The sequence below is a fragment of the Vanellus vanellus genome (genome assembly GCF_965231255.1).
Source record: "Vanellus vanellus genome assembly, chromosome: 5".
Classification (NCBI taxonomy): Eukaryota; Metazoa; Chordata; class Aves; order Charadriiformes; family Charadriidae; genus Vanellus; species Vanellus vanellus.
Window position 1 is genome coordinate 48,760,833 of NC_138910.1, and position 18,161 is coordinate 48,778,993.

At 37.2% G+C, this 18,161-nt stretch overlaps 1 protein-coding gene across 1 annotated transcript in view; it reads right to left on the bottom strand.

Moving 5' to 3' along the window:
• SWT1 (SWT1 RNA endoribonuclease homolog) overlaps positions 1–18,161 on the bottom strand; it is a gene marked incomplete at its 5' end in the record, with an annotated part of 40,009 nt that overhangs the window by 1,492 nt on the left and 20,356 nt on the right. The window contains 2 exons of the mRNA XM_082484015.1: positions 6,741–6,805; positions 7,712–7,778. Coding sequence (XP_082340141.1) covers positions 6,741–6,805; positions 7,712–7,778 — 132 coding nt within the window. The remainder of the gene's footprint in view (positions 1–6,740; positions 6,806–7,711; positions 7,779–18,161) is intronic.

Here is an 18,161-nt window from a genome sequence, read left to right on the forward strand (position 1 = left end):
AAAACTGAGCCTAAAACATTACTGTTTTTTACTGAATGCGTTTAAGCTGCAAGTCAGCTATACGTTTCCTATAAGATAGAAACAAGTTCTATCCACAGTTACAACATGGTCAGAGGCTGATTTTAGGCTTCTGGGATAATCTGACCTCAGTCTTTGCTGGGTGCAGCTAGTCCTTTTCCTCTCGCACTTGCCAGATATCTCTAATTTTTCTGATAATCTGCAGAATGTCACCAATCAGAGACAACATTTTACAAGCTTATGCTCATACAAGTTAAATATTGTTTAAATTAGCTACTCCTAAAGGGACTTATGGTCACATATTCAACATGGGACACCTGCACGGAGAAAAAAGTACTATAAGCAGCATATTTTTAAAAAAAACAAAAAGCCCCCTAAGCGTGCATTTACAGTAACCACAGCGATTCCTGTTTTGGAACATATGGCAGGCTGGCGAACGGTGTTGCATTTTTAAATAGCAGCCGCTCTAGTTCAACACATGAAAAACCTTTCCAATTGGAATGTTCTGAAAGACAGTGAAACAAAGCTTCCATTTTTCAGAGAGCTTTAATAAATGTTGGCAAAATGACCAGACCCAGGATGTCATTTCCCCATGTCTAGTTTCATAAAAATCACGCACAGACACTGAACAACTGCAGTTCTACTGCATTTTTATTTGCTCACAGTTTGACTAGTCTTCCCTGTGCAGTTTGTCTTTTTTCCAGCAATAAAATTGCCAAAATACCTGCTCTTGCTTTTCTGTTTGAACTTGGTACTAGGTGGTAAAATTGGTTAAATGGTAAACAGCAAGAAAAAAATAATTCTCATTTCAACACTGGAGTATTTTGCAAACGTATTTGCTATTGCACTTGAGGGGAAAAAATAAATCAACTATAGAGAAGGCAGCTGAATTCTAAGTTGAAAAAATAACCTCATGTGTAAGTAAAATGGTTACTTTAAACAATTAGCACAGATTTTTATGTTCTTGCTTGTACGAGTACGATGTGCAAGAGATGCAAAAATTCCCCTTCACCCCCGTGGGGAAAAGGAGCACGTGCTATGCCCCTAGTACTGCGTATCCCTCCTGCCTACTCACACCCTTGCAATAGCCACTCACACCCCTGGCATCAGCACATGAGGTACTGATGAAATAGCAACTGCTCCTACACCTTATCTGCTGGGTGATTTCTGTGGGCTCTTCTCTCATATTTGCAGCCAAATGTAACCTCTGAAGAGGAGCCGCTAGTAGGAATTATTTGTTGCTTTCCTACTAGGAGTGGCTACAAAGCCTGAAAACCAACCAGTTGCCCTGACTCAAAACACAATTTAATACAATTTTTAACTAAAAAGGAATATGGCAGAAGAGAAACTATGCAGTTACGATATGTATAATCGAAAAGGCCATTTCCATAAAACCCAGGAAGTAGCAGTGACTTCTGTTCTAAAGCTACCAAAGTCAAGGATTTTATACAAACACCTTAAAACAGCCAAACCACAACTCAGTGAAAAGAGAGCTTCTTTTTACTTTTTGCTTTTCATGGTATTATGTAAAGGTAGTTTTAAAAATTAATCAGCATTGAAAGGTCACTTATAGCAGTTTTCTTGACAGAATGGTGATTTTGGAAGGTGCAATTCAAACTTCCATATACTTGCATATAATGTATTTGCACACAAAATAAGTCTCTTGACTACACTGATTTATTATTTGGACTTCTGTTTCAAAAGAGTAATCTAAACCTGATTAGATAGAAAACATTGTGTAACTTTAGCATTCCAAAAGATACTTTCTCAAAAGACCATTTAAAAGGTACTCCTCAAAAAAAGAGAAAGCAAAGTTACACAAGTACAGCCTGAGGGCTACCAGACCAGCCTCTGAAGTAATTACTTTTTTTTTTTTTATTATGCTGAGCATGAATTTACACATTATTTTCTTTATGCCTGTATCAATGCAGATCTATATTCAACAGCTACACCTGTTAGTTTGTTGGGCTTTTTTCATGTGATCAACTTTTAATATATATACATATATTTCTTTTTAATACAAGCCAAACTAAGTGATGCTTTTAAAAGGATATACGCCATACCCTCCCAGTATTTTTTGGTCTCACAGCTAACATAAGCTTGGCAGATCAGCTCAACATGATGAAGATGAATTCTATCACAAACAGCAGTGTAAATGTATAGCATTTCTCCAGCAATAACCTATAGCACTGGCACAGCTACACTGACCAAAGAACATCCATCCTCCTGATGAACGAGCTCCATTCATCAGCTACAAACTGCGCCTTGCCTCAGTTTTGACACAGGCAAGTTAGGCACTACTGGGCAACCAGTAGTGAGCACACAATGTACTTCCTCGGGCTGGCAGTCAAGTCTGCGTACAGAACAAGAGTGAACATCGGGACGCCTCAGCAAACCCTCCGCAGCAGTGAGTGCACTGACAGTTTTCAAGAAGAATTCTTAAAAACTAGCGCAGAAAAACCTCTCAGCTGAGACATAAATATTACATTACTCTCTATCTCAATTAAAACTTTCCCTATGTTATTCTAGTGGCCACTGAGTAATGGTTAAAATGGTGACTAGAATGATACTACATGCAAACTTCTATACCCCAGACCAGTGAAACAGGTTAATTCAAATGTAGTTACTGCAGTAACTAGAAATAAACAGGTGAAGAGAACTTGTTTCTGCGCCCTCAAAAACACACTGGTGCATACTGGATTGCAGATAACTTCCACTGAAACATGTGATGTCGGTGTGGGACACCCAGCTGTGCCAGGCTGGCAGAAAGGGACATACACAGGCACTGAAACAGACTGTCAAGAAACAGGAAAAGGGATAAGGTTTGCAAATGATGCAGTTAGTACTCCTCAAGGGTATCCTCCGGGCAGTCCTGCGCTTCATCACCATGTGTATCAGGACAATAATCCAAACCGTTGCTCTGACCGCACCACACAAAATCTGGCACCAGGGTTGGTAGGACAGGGGGAGGCACAGGGTGCTCTCCCTGGCTAGCGGAACGCCTGGCCAGACGGATGGAGCATACTGGTATCGCTGTGTCAGTGCCCATTCCAGACCTGAGGCATCAACATCTACCCCACCACTGCCTAACACAGTCAGCTCCACCTCCTTTCCTAGTTTTCTGTAAGGTAGCTGCACCAGGTGGAACAGCAAAAAGAGCAGTATGAAGGTCATACATAGCTTTCAAGCATTCTACTTAGATGCCCAGGCCTCTAAACAATATATTTTCTTAGTTCAGACAAGATCGTAGGCTTGTAAAACAAAGCCTTGATAACTCTTTCTACCTTATCCTTTACATCAAATTGTCATCTATTAAATGAGACAAACTGCTCATTGCTCAACAGTGAAAATTCAAAAGCCTTAGAAAGTACTAAATGGGTGACTTCTAAGTCTTCACATTAGCTGCTTGCTGTGAAAAACAGTGACTCTTCTTGCAACCCAGCAACCCTACTGCCCACAGTGCATGCCTGAATGGGAAGGGAGGGAGGAAGAAACAAGGGTTTTAACTAAACCTCCCGTCATCTACATAATTCTTCTGCTGAAGCAGCTCAAGACTGTGGTGTGTTCCCACTATTCAGAATGCAAAAAACTTCATTCCAACTAAGAAAGATTCACCAGGCTAGGATTTTTGTAAACCCGTTTTATCAGGACTGAAGAATCTGTACCGAGGAAGAAATTAGTGGCCAGGCCTGCCCTTTGCTGCTTTCGTCTAATCCCGTCTCCTCCCTCGCAGGCTACTGCCTTGCCCCCTAGCAGCCACCTTAACTGTGACAGATCTGACTCAGTACAGTGGCTTGTTACAAGGCTTTGCTCTCACCACATCTCAGTCTGTAACAACATAAGGAAAAGGGACATGTGGAAGCAATGTGGGGGGAACTGCACCAAAAAAGGAGAGGTCTTTGGTCAACACTACTCAGACCTATGAAAGAAAGACTGGAATCTACCGGGTGACTAGCAGGCAAGGTCAGAAAAAAAAATTAAAAAGTCACGTAAGAGTTTCTGATGGAAAAACTTATTTTGTGAATTTGTTGAAGATGCAAAAAATTGTTATAGTGGATCTCTGGGACAGGGTTAGGCTTTTTGCTCCATTTATAGCCTAAAGATCTGGACCCTAGTCCTTGGCTGGCATCTTCTAAATGCTACTTTGATACCAAAGCCTATAGTACCACTGAGGGATACAAAAGCAGTGAGAATTGTTAATGTAGCTTTTGCTATTTAGCTCCAAGTAGTCCTTTTCATTCTCCAGATATGGAAAAACCCTTTGGATCAAAATTTCAAGACAAGAGCATCTTTGGTGCACCCTGAAAAAGGAACAATCAAAGTACAAATATTCTAGATAGGAATTTGTCTCCCAAAGAATTCAGAGGCCAGGTTGAAGTAAAAACGTTCACTGGTAATTGAAGAAAGGGGAAAAACACTTTGTTCAGCATGTTTCTGCCAAAGCACAAATTAATTCAGCCTGCCTTAAAGGAGCCTCCTTTCCTGTGCCTTTGCTCTTGGAACACCTCTTTTTAATTGAGTGCTTTTAAAACCTCATTCAGCATCTCTGCTTTATTGGGTGGAGCCATATTTTATTTCACTTCTCCAATACCAAATAGTTTCACTGCTGTAATAACTGGGAACAACAATTAGACATAAGTAGTACTTTGAAAATCTGTGGATTGAATTTATAGCCACAGATCTTAATCTTTGCTTCATTTGCTTTGCATGTTTTCAAAGGATATAATGCATATGTAACAAAAATTATACCCTCACCCTGTACCGCTCATCCAGAAAATCAAAGTTCTGATGAGAATGTTTGTTTTGGCCATGAAATCTATGGTGGCGCACAAAATTCACAACAATAGACCAAATTTTTAGGCTTTCTGATAAAATATGGACCTTGGGACATCTTTCAATCATCAAGAAACAGCAGTCCCCTTGCTACCCTTAGCACAATACGAAAGGCTGTATATATACTGTAGATTTTATACAGACAATGATGGAGATGTCCACAAATGTTTGAAAATTTGAGAACTACAGAAGTGCTGGTCATCAACTCAAGACAGTTAAGCTTCTAAACTAATTTTCTCTACTGATACATAGATTGTTGGAGCAAGTCCAGAGGAGGGCCACAACGATGATCAGAGGGCTGGAGCACTTCTGTGAAGACAGGCTGAGAGAGTTAGGGTTGTTCAGCCCGGAGAAGAGAAGGCTCCAGGCGGACCTTATAGCAGCCCACCAGTATCTAAAGGGGGCCTACAAGAAAGATGGGGAGGGATTCTTTATCAGGGGGTGTAGTAATAGGATGAGGGGTAACGGTTTTAAACTGAAACAGAGTAGATTTAGATTAGCTATCAGGAGGAATTTCTTTACTGTCAGGGTGGTGAGACACTGGAACAGGTTGCCCCGGCAAGTTGTGGATGCCCCATCCCTGGAAGTGTTCAAGGCCAGGCTGGATGGGGCTTTGAGCAACCTGGTCTAGCAGAAGGTGTTCCTGCCCATAATAGAGGGCTGGAACTAGATGATCTTTAAGCTCCCTTTCAACCCAAACCGTTCTATGATTTTATGATTGAATCTTTCTCTCCCTGCATAACTTTTCGCCCCTCACCTAGCAATTAGCACTTTCAAATTCACAGAAGATTTAGGAAATCAGTATCAATCCAGGCAAAGTAAAGCTTTTTAGAATAATTTGCCTACTCAGATTAAAATAATCTGCAAGCCTTTAACAAAGCTGATGGAACCACGCTTTATATTCTGGCAAGGTACAGCTAACTCATACATCCATATAAAAGCAACAAAGAGAATATTTACCTGTTTTTATTATCCACTTAAGATTTATGAAAAAAAAAAAAACAACCCAACATTATGGCATTTTAAAAACCTCACAGAACCTGGATTTACAAGATCTCAACTACACAAATTCAGAAAGAAACCTTTTATGAGCCAGAAACTTTACCACAAAGAACTTTAAGGCTTGCATGATACTCATTTTTAGACTAAAGTTTTCAATGCCTTTAACTCTGCTGTACAACAGAACATTTATTTTCCTGTGACTAAACTTTAAAAAAATCCTTCTAAACTGGAAACAAGTACTTACATTTGTTTCTCCTTTTTGTTTTCTAGCTGTACTTACAAATGGCTTAGTAATACACAGTGGCCTAATTTATGACTTTAATAATGATGGCCCCAATGCAGCAGAGCAACTGCAAATATGCCCAGTTTTCACGGTACAGTTCAATCACTCAAATCGCCTTGAGAATTGCAGGGTTTTTTCCTCTGCTGATTTAAGCAAAGTTCTTATAATAGCAAATTCTGTTACAAGAAATACCTCACCAAAACAGAATTTCAGCTATAATCAAATTCATTTAAATGCAGTCTCATGCTCTAACCTACCTTACAACAAATGCTGACCTATACTGGCTCTGCCACTAAGCCATGAATCCAAAACTGGTAGAGGAGAGAGGGACCGATATCTCACCGCAAAGTCAAACAGCTGAAAATCACTGCGTAGATGCTAATGGCTCATCTCTAATTTAACTTCTGTCCCCTTCCACTCTGTTGCAATAGTAGGTCATTTAAAAAAAAATAAAACATCCTCAATCATCTTCTCAATGCCCTTCCTACAATGGTGATTTTTTTTTTATTTATCCAAACAGTTTCTCTCATGGTACTTTGGTTAATACAGTGCATGTGCAAATACTGTCTCAAAACCCATCTGATGTGGTCACTAATTGGCTTACCGATAGATCTCCTGTGAAACACACTCATAAAGCTCCTCAGCAGTGAATTTTATACTGTTATTTATCTAAAACAAAGAACAAAGAATTAACGTAGTAATTTACCAAATATCACGTATCAATTAAAATTATACAGCTGGTATAACAGACATGCTTAATGTATTACCTAACAGGCTCTCAAGTTGAGACAGTACATAAAAAAAGTCATCCTATGTATTATAAAACCAAATATTACAAATTAACAATCATGACTGTATATAATGGGAGTGATAGATATCACTCCAGCTCCCTTTTCTAACAATTTCTGCACAAATCTAAAAGACCTTAAACAATTCTTCCTCCCCTCTTAATTTACCCTGCAGTTCTACAGCAAATGAAATAAATTCTGATTTGCATTAATTCCATAAATATAGTCACCCTGTATGTACAGGGCCAAAATCCAAATATGTTTTTCTGTATAGGAGAGGACTGCAAATCTGAAATACGTAATATACTAAATGGAAAATACCTCCATTCTACTGCAAACATTCATTTTGATTTCTCTTCTTGAAATCCTTCAGCACAAATGAGTTAAAACTTCATGAATAACTAGTAATTTCAATTTGTCTTTCTTCCTTTGAACTGCAGCCTTTATTCTCCATAGTGCAATGTACTCCCTTCTTAAAATGACTAGGTCCGGGGTGTTTTGGTGACTTCAGCTTCAACGCTTTTTACTCTCGACAGCGAGTCATTCACAACAAATGAGTACTCTGCAAGTCACGCAAGCAACCCAAATACCAGTGGAGATTCAAACAACTTTTGGTAGGTGCCAACCAAAAATATATTTTTATGTCCCATGCCTAATAAGTAAGAGCAAATCTTCAAAACTCCAGCTTAGTGGAAACACAATGATGAGACAGCTAACCTCATAACTAATTTAAATTAAAAACTGTAACTGAAGCGTTTGTGATAAAACATTAAAGAAAACTTCATACCTCGTTGCTTATGAGTACGTTATAGAGGGTCCAAATATCTTGGAAACTACTGGTTGGGGTCAAAATTCTGAAAAAGAAAAGTTTGGGGATTTTTTTTAAGCAAGTATAAAAGGATTCTATGGAAGAGAGAAAAAAATAGTGAGAAATGCTTCATGGAAAAAAAGTCTAATTACTTTCTTTAAACAAAAAGGAAATTCTGATCTTTGAAGAATTTTCCCTTCCGCCCATCCCTTTCCATTTGTCTAAAAGAATTAAATGAGCTTATTATTTTTGTAAGGACTTCCTATGAAGGTTTTTCCTAATTAAAAATTCAAGTGATGTTTTTATGAGCAATTTCTCTATATAGACAGGAAGAAACCCAGCAATAATTAAAAGCCTTTTGTTTCACATAAGCAAAGCCCACTGTATTAATGTGCAGCAACAGAAAAATGACGTGCAATACAAAACTTTCCCACATTAGCTAAAGCTTTAACTCCCTCTCTCCAGTATTCTAATGTACAGCTCAAATGCTACAATTTACATACCAGTTTTGCTACTTCTAATAACTAATTCCCACCCAATATTGAGAAGGGAAAATAGGATTTGAGAGCCGAAGAGGTGTCTTTATGAAAAACCTAGTATCATGGGAAATACTAGTATTTTATTTAGCCACGAATGCACCCAGCAGCCAGCATTTCAGTCCTTCCCAAAATCTAGTCCTTGTTCATTGAAGATACCTTGTTCAAACGGAGATACCACCCGCAGAAGAAAGCGTTACTTTTGGTCTCTCCATAAGGTTTTGTGAAGTTCTGAGGTATGTACACCCTTTTTCACAAGGCTCCAAAAATGATCCAATAAGGAAGTTATTCTCTCAAAAATTAATTCTCCTAATCTATTTAAGCAGATATAATTCAGTTACACCTCAGTGTAACTTAATTTGAATTTACTACTCTTACACATTACAAAATGTAAATTAAAATCTACATTAAAAACCATGTAACACTTTAGATATATTACAAAATACTGATAAAATTATGCCTTATGTAAAGTTTCAAGTATGTAAATAATGACTAAGAAAATGACTGAATTTGGGGGGAAAAAAAAAAAAAAAAAATCTTTTGGGGAAGCTCTATTTACTTTCCCATGGGAAACTGCTCAATTTCTCCCCTCCCTTGCCTTGCAACCTGTAAGCCTTTATAAATGAAGTAATTAGGAATTGAAAAAAAAAAAAAAAACAACCAGAAAACTAACAGAGGAAGTTAAAACTCCCAGTTAAAAATGACACTGTACTTTAAACAGGCTGGAAGACTGTGACACACCACAGGATTTATTGTAAGTAGTAAGCCCACTGCTTATTTTCATCATGATTTTATATAGGAATTATCACTGTTACAAAAATTAGTCACACATTTTTTCTCCCTTCATAAGAAGATGTACCCAGATTTTTTTTTCTTAAACTGAAACACTTAACCTGCCAACTAAAAGTCAGCAAGAGAACCAATTGGCTAGTTTTCCTAAAAATACCCCAAAGCCTTCAACTGCTGCCTCAGTGAGAAAGCTATCAGCTTTGACAGCATAAAACCCCGGCAGAGACAATTTGGCAAATGTGCTTGGAAACGCTGGGAATCTTGGCAGCTTGGACTGCATCACAGTTAAGATTCCCACCGACCAGCTCCATGTAGCCATTAGCCAGCAACCCTGTCTGTGTGGGACAATGCATCAGCTTTAGCTATCGCATCAGTCATCTGCAACACAAATAAATGAGCTTGGGAAAGTGTGATTTCTATTGCTGATGATTTTTGTACTGCTCTGCCTTCTATTTCATGCAAAAAGGAGGAAAGCTTGCATGTTTGTTTTCATAAAACTCAATGCAGAGCCGTATAAAACATAAAAGGTAAGATATTACTAGTAACTTCACCTGAATGTCATTACATATTGCTACACAGTATATTGGGGCAAAATACGTTCATCACTATTTTTCCTGCGGTGCCAAGGACACACACGCAAGGGTGTAGGACAAGTACAACTACTGCCACAGTTGAGCTGCTGGTGGGAAACCCAGCCAGGTAAGCTTTCTATAGGAAGGATGGAGAGTGGGGGAAGGGTGGCTGGTGAGAAAAGAGCTGTATTAATTATGGGCTTCTGGATTTTCTGGAAGAAAAATGTATGTATGAGCTACAAGAAGGTGAACGACGAGACTGAGAGCAGAGTGGAAGGCAGGATTAAACGGTGCTGCCTTTCCCTTTGACTACTGGGCATCTCCCCACGGCTATTTCTGTTCATCTGACTTCTAATTTCCCAAGGCAGAGAAGCAGCTAGAAACTTCAAGTTTCACTCGTTTCATCGTTCTTAGCAAGACTACATTTAGTAAAAAACAGTTTGAAAGTAATTTCTGAAGCAGTATTAGACGAGAATTCCAAGGTAATTTTAGCCACAGACCTCTAATTCTACTGTGAGTATGAAAGCAGCTAACATACCACTTACATTTCCTTTCCATCTGCAAATGTAACACCATGAAAGCATCAGCATCACATACACTGTATTTGATCTTTTCTCACTGAAGGGAGCATTTTTCAAGAATTACTAGAGAAAGTAAATAATTTATTTATTAAAATTTCTGATTCTTGACACCAGTTAGAATGCTGCAGACTTAATTATTCCATTGGTGTTTCCCAGACTATGCAGTCTATGCACTCAACAAGGTAACCCTCACCATCCATTGTACTCATTTCTTGTGAGGGCATAAAACTGACAAACATACTTATTTTTGTACTGCTGACCAAAGTGTATTAGCAAACTGCTAAAATTATCAGTTTAGCTCACTAAAAGTTACCAGACCCCAGGTGGATGTACAAACCGGCTGTGCTTCCAGTTCTTTAGAAAAAACAAAGTAAAATGTGTAAATAAACACACAAGTAACAATGTTAAATCCTGTAACTTATTTTATGGCGTTTGCTTGGATCATGACATTGGCTCCGGATTTATAACACGAAATGAAAAATCTGACATTTGGCTCAAAGCTTTACAATATCTTCAAATAAAAGACATTTCTGTTTTCAAGGAAGAACCATTGCTACACACAGAGTACTGAAAAGAAGTTGGTGAGAAAAGCTTGCACAGTAACTTCCCCCCACAAATTCTTAACAGGTCAGCATTCATAAAACATGCTTATTGCAGTTTTCAACTAAACAGGAACTTGAATAAAAGGCTCCAGTCTTGGAATATATTTTTCTGTAGAAAACTGTGATACATTCATGACTGCAGGGCAATGATTTCACACCACCACTGCTGTCTACTGGTTTTAATCATTATCTGTTCTTTTCATCTTGTGTAGCCACCATTCTGTTTTATGGAAAATAGAAATTTTAAGAGAAGATGTACACTGGGAAATCTGGACATGTTTGTATGCACATCGACTGCATCTATTACTCCATTAAATCAAGTTGATCTCATTTTCATCAAAGTTTCTCCGTGAAAAAAGTCTGCCTCAGCCATCAAACTATGTTTAGAGAACACCATCAAAGTTAATAATACATGAAGCAAATGGGCTCTTCTGTGAAACTCCTCTAAAGAGCGATCTGAAATCTCAGTTTTGTGACCATTGCAATATTTAACCACTGCTTTTTTTTCTTCTCTCAACATGACACCAAATGTATTTCAAAAGCAGAGGGTAGAAAGCCACTGAATCATTTTGCCTTTCCTACCAACACAGCCATGCAAAACCAAACTACAAACAACCCCACATTATGTACTTTAACATTTAATTAATCTAAACATCATACTTTGAGCAGGTGTTGGCAAGGATGCTGGGTAACATGAAAGCTGGATTGACATTAAATGCATTTTGTTGATCAAGCTAAAAACTACAGTATGTGTCTATGTAGTTTTCTGAAAATATTCAGTACTTGAGGTAGAGAAAAGCATGTCAGACACAAAACATGACTATGGGTACCAGCTACAAAACGGAGATTAGATATTGTTCTTGGGGCAGAAGGGAGAACGAAGAGAGTGAGACATAATGATTTCTATCTCATAAGCAACAGGGCTTCTCAAGTCACTTGGAATGTTTCTTTACCTACTGTCCTGTCACTCATCTGATGCCAAATGCATGCATAGACTGTAAGATACGATAATCAAAAATGGAATTGGATAGGAAATAGCTCAAGATGTGGTTCCTCACTCGTGCAGAGAAAAGATTTGGAAAACAAGCAAAGCCTATTTGAAAAGGATCAGAAAATTAACTTATCAAATAGAAGAGGAAAAATAAAAAAACAACCCACAAGGCAATTTGGCAGTGAAAGCAGGTCAGCCTGCCAGCTACTCACAAACACTAAAATTCTGGGCAATGACAAGTAAAGCATATGGATAAAAGTCATATGAGACTACATGGTAATCACTCTCAAATCTGGCCAAACTTCTATACCTCAGTGTTTGTCACACTGAGCCATTCCTCTTTAACAGTTCTATGCAATTGCCTGTGGTGTAAGACTGTCATAAAGCATTAACCAATTTAATAAATCTGTACAGTGAATAAAAAAAGCATATGACTTAACTGCATAAAGTCAACTTAACCTATTAAAAGTCCCATTTAACCTCACTGTTGGAGGATCAGGGAAGCAAAAAAGACAAGAAATGGAAAAACAAAACTTCTAAGCAGCTTATTAACAATGCCTCATTACACTGCACTGCAATAAGGCACTCAAACTGGTCTTACAATGAGTTTTGTTCAACATCAACCTATTGGGAAATGAAGGGTATTTTTCCCAAAATAAAGTCAAGCTCATTCTTTCATCTATTGTGGAAGTGCTTCAGATGTGCTTCAGATCCTAGGGCCACTTTGTCTAGATGCCCATTCTCCAGCTTTACAAGGTCAGAAAGGACCATGGCTTTTACAACACTACCTCATTTATTTGAACTTTTCTGCTTTCTGGACTGGCTTAAAGGCAACAAGGCTTAAGCAGCTGCCACAGCATCACCTCTGCCCTGTACCTTGTTAAGCGCTGGCCAATTTCAGCTGTATTTGACAGAGGCAGAGGTCTTGAAACTTTTTAATTTCTTACAGCTCTCATTAAAATAGGCAGAACGGTAAAGGACAAATTTGGACCCTGGCAGCAGAGAAGGCTGCAGGTAAATTCAAATATAATAGGAGATGGCAAAGAATCCATGTAGGAAAGGAAACACTAACTAGGAGTAAAACTTTTGTCAGATACTACACATTTTCAACTATATCAGACATGATAATTAAATTAAATGATATAATACTACAGAAAGATGAGCTTTGGAAATGCTATTACTGATGTAAAGTGTTTTTTTAATTGGTAACCAAGGGGATGTTTCCACACTACTGCTGACCCCTGGGGAGGGACATTTCTACATATAATGCCTCTCTGCAAGATGCCTTTCAGCTCATCCAACCGTAGTCCCGCTCTCAGCTGTGCCAATCTGACTATGTGTGGTCAAAATGCCTCTCTAAGAGGAGGTTATAAATCCTCCTCTTGCTCACCATTTGGAATTTACACAAATTATGTTACACATGTTGTTCAAGAGATCAGAAGACAGCTGACAGGCAGGACCGTCAGCCAGATCTGCCACTACGAAAAGGAAGAGGGAATCATGCTCTGTGTTGTATAATGTTTAAACACAGTATTTCCAAAACCCATTTCTCATTCATAGCAAACTCTGTATACCTTGGAAAATCTCACAAAGCCCAGCACCCTGAGGCTGAAATTTACATATGAAGTAAGTTAACTGTTCTCCTTTAGTGATTTAAGGACATTTCAGGTTTCATGTAAATAAATAAAAAAATAAAAATCAATCAACTAGTGCTAGGAAAGTCTAATACTTTTTGAACTGGGAGTCAATCTCCATTTTATTTCCAGAAGGAGACTGCATGTGGAGGAAGATTAAAAGTAGAGCTCTTAAACTAGAGACTTTAAAATAGAAATTGCTATAAATGCCATGGCAGTCTAAGGGAAGGATGACAATTTCTAACTAGACACCAAGAAAAAGAAGTATCAGTTACTCCATTAACTAGCTGAATAAACAAAGAGCAAACAGTTTCTCTACATCTGTAGTATTCTGGTTTTAAATTAGTAAAACTGTAGAACTGGTTTTAAATTATTTAATCCCAAAACATTCAACTCAGGGATCAGGTCTCACACAGTAATGCTTTGCTACATTACTGAGAAGATCTTAAAAAATTATGCTTTTAATTTACAAATGTTTTTGGAGTCCTCATCTAAATCAGTGCTTTCCAAACAAACAAATCATTGGGAATTTGAGAGGAATTCCATTTAGGTAAAATATTAGAAAAGCAGAATTCGGGTTACTTACTGAATAAGTAACAGTTAAATATTTTTACAGCTGACACTACGAGTATTGTATCTAAGAGTATATGCTGTAAATTGTGAGTGATTTTAAAGTTGGCATGTGAATAAAAGAATTATTTCTTAGCAAAAAGATGAAAAAATCAAACTAGAAATAACTGTAACAATTTGCCAAAGACTAAAATTGCTTTTTCCTTTACATAAGAAATTCTTGTAAACAGAAAAGGAAACTTGGGCAGGTAACATGAAGATAGTAAGGCTTCCATGTGAAATTCCCTACGTGTGCATATAAACCCTTGAATCAGAAGTTACACTCAGCCAAGGGAAAACGTTGGCTAATGTAAACCACTACGTGTAAATCTCAATGCTGCTGCTGAAGCCTTTGGAAGGGTAAGAAAACTATCTGTATCCAATATTCCAATCATCATGTTAATAGGAAGATTTAACAGCAAAAAGACACAAAATATGTTTCAGTTGACTGATCATGAAAATCTAAAAGTACTTCCAGTCTTCTGCTGGTATTGGTGCACACACTGACTTCAACAGGTGAAAAGAGAAACACATCCTGCATGCAAAAAGTGGAAGGACGTTATGGTGTAATTTAAGGATAGAGTCAAATATACCTCAAGTATATACACCGCCCATTAGCGATACCTTGCAAGGCATTCTGCACTACTTAGAACAAGATCTGTAAAAGTTAATGTTCTGTGATAAGTACTTAAACCTTTCTTCTCTCCAAAGATGAAAGGCCCAAACAACTTCCAGCAGAATCCGTGGAAGAATTTCTACAAGCAATGAAACTTGAAAACCCCAAGTTGTAGAAATACTTCTGTTGCCTCAAAGAGTTTCTTGAAAACCAAGAAGTTAAAGATTTTGAAAGATAATTATTTTAATTTATTTGAAAGATTTAAGAGATCTTAAATTATGTCCCCTAATTAACTGGTTCCAAATAATACTCAACATAAATACAAGTATAAACCATCACTGAAAACACCCAGAAATATTATTCAATCCAAAATTATTCAAAAACATGTCACGGTTTTACAATTTTATGTGAAGTATAAATTTTAGAGGTTTAATAATCTTTGTTCATAGCTAGTCAATGTAATTATATCAACACATATAATACCATCTACTGTCAGAAGTGGAAAATAGGAATTTCATGCTCCCTTGTTAAGTGAGTAAATCTCAAGAACACACTGCTATAACAATGGTTGCGAGGATCAGCTATATTTGATGCGATGATTAACACATACTTGTTTCAACACATTCCTGCTGCCAAAAGAAGCAGGTAGGTTATCAATAGTTGCTAACCATACCACTTATTGTCTTAATTTTAGAGCTGAAGTACTGTAAAACATTTATGGCATGCAGTATTTTGCAGCATAAATACCACTCTGCTACCAATATTGTCAGTGGAAGCAAAGCAAAGAAGAAGCAAAGGTAAAATTAAAAATCTGTATATCAAAAAAGTTATAAAAATAGGATAAGATGGAAAAAGCTGTCAATAAGACCTCTTCCATGAAACAGCTCTTTCCTCTTCTCCCCGCTCCCCCCCCTTTAAATATCTGTATTTGCGATAAACATGTTCCGGTCATCAAGTCTGAATAGCTGTAGTACTGCCACTAGTGTAGCCCTTTTTTTTGAGGAAGGGTATCATTACACACATTTATCTCAAGAAGAGTGATTGTGCTTTTCTAATTGTTTTTAACAATCTGAAAATCTGAACTTTCAATGCAGCTGAACTTTCAATATAACTTATTTGTAAAACTTCCAAAGTTTCACAAGACAGTTTCTCTCTTCTTTGCTCTGCACAGCAAGGAATATAAGGTAACACAGAAAACACTTGTATTTTATCACTGAAAGCTGTATTACCACCAGATATTCAAGCTAAAACTTTTTCACTACTTTTTCTCCAGATGCCTCCTTTTCTGCAATCACACCATCAGGTTAACTATAAGTCACTGAAAGCAATTTTTTCAAAAAAATCAAGACAAATAAATATACTCTAAGTGCAGTTTTAAAAAGGTTGAACGACCTAGGCAAAATTAACCTTTTTTGAAAACTTCAGACTTTTTGTTTTAATACTCTGTAATATATATAAAGTTACAGTGATTCATAAATACGGGTTCTGACTCTTCAGAAAACCTACTCAAGAGTTCTCAAACTAACTTAAATACCTACAGTCAACACTAAACCAGATTACATGTTACAGTGTCTCTAAATTTCTTGCTCCACGATGCCACCTACTGCAAATCTGTAACAAACTCAGAGCAGGCATTTCCAAATGCAACTGTGCAGGAAAATTACTTCACTCCAAGAATCATTCTGTATGCGTAAATAGTGTATTTCGATTGAGTAGTAAAAAAGAAAATTTTTTAAAACAATGAAAGGAATTTTTGAAGCCATTTCATACATTTCTTTGAGTGTCATGGCAATCACGTGGAACAGAAAATAGCCTCTCCATTTCAAATAAAGTCAAATGACATAATCCTGTTTATCTTTGCTCTAAATATACTAATGGCTTTAATCAAGAGAGTACATCTTTTGTAAAATAGATTTCTCTGATATAATAACAGTCCTTTTTATTTTTACAGCACTCTCCCATAATGGGAAATACGGGAAATAAACAGCTTTTGCTAAAAGAAATAAAAAATGTCTTTTGTTATAGCCACACGAAGTTTTAATGAAACACCTCTGTCACACAGAAATAGTGACCTTGAAGCACCATATTCCCATTAAATCTCATCCACCACATATATAAATTGGTACCACAGGATTTCATGCAAGAACTTTAGGACTGGAATGAAAAGAACCAAGTTAAGCAGTAACCTGCTTTATTAAAACAATTTCTTTAGAGAAAAAAAACTGACATTGCCGCTACTAAAATCTAATCTCAGTTGGGAGTACTAAGACAATAAGCAATGAAAATGGACCATTTATCACCAAGCCATTCTAGCTCACATTTCTACCTATATTTTTCAGTTTCTACGTTCATAATATTTAGGCCATCAATCTTTGAAAGACAACAATTCTTTGAATAGTTTTGTTCCACTATTAATATGCTGTACAGAAAAAAATCAGACCTATAACTGAGGCTACAATGCTACTGATGCAGGGATGATCTTTAATGCTCATGTGAACACACTACTTCACCTAAGTGTACCTTCAAGCTTGTTTGGGACTTACAGAATATATATTTTACTGAAACACTTCAATTAAAGAAATATTCTTCTGACCATAATGAAAAAAAAAAGGCAACAAAAACTTATTTGGAAGTGGTGACAAGTGAAGCAAGTGTTTGCATGTTTTCATCATAATTTTTATCAAAGAAAAAGAGAACTATTCTAGCAGTTACAAATGAAAACTTAGCTCAAGTCCCAGGTGACTGAGGTCCAGATCCCTGCTCCAGACTTTCAAAGTGCCTTGACAGGTCGGACCTCACACTTTACAACTGGGATAACCATATGTCCATACTCGGCAGGACTGTTGTGCTAACTGTAGCGTAAGAACTGTGATCCTTCAGAACAGATTGTAATGAACATTGCTAAGTACTGATAATGCAAGTTTAAAAGCTCACTACTACAGTAGGGAGATGGAAAAAACACTTGAAAAAATTATATGCTTATTAGGTAATCTCTAACAATGCTGTAAAAGTCTACAGTAGAAACGTAATATACCTCAACGTTTACTTAAAAGGCAGATTGTTAATGCACAGGGCAAGCCCAATCGTTTGGATGCATCTATTTCACAGCTTTCTAATCTTGTTGCATTGCTACTATGCAAAAAAAGTGTGTGAAGTGGTGTTGTTTTCCCAAATCAAATAGCTCCTGCCACTCAGATTTGCAGCCTGTAACATTTTAGGATGCTCACTGCAGTTACTGGAACTTTAGCCACAATTATAAAACAGTTCCTACAAACATTCTTTAAAGTCAATGGGAAACTGAGGAACTCCACAATCGTAAAAGTGACAATGTAAAGCACTCTTCTGTAGCTGTTCACGCTGGTGAATAAACTTCACTGATATAAAAAAGGACTAAGTTAAGACTACACAGAAGATACCTTATGCTTTCCAAAGCTTCGTTTTTATTATTCTGCACTTTAAAAAAAAAAAGAAGGAAGACAGAGGGAATATTATCCTTTCT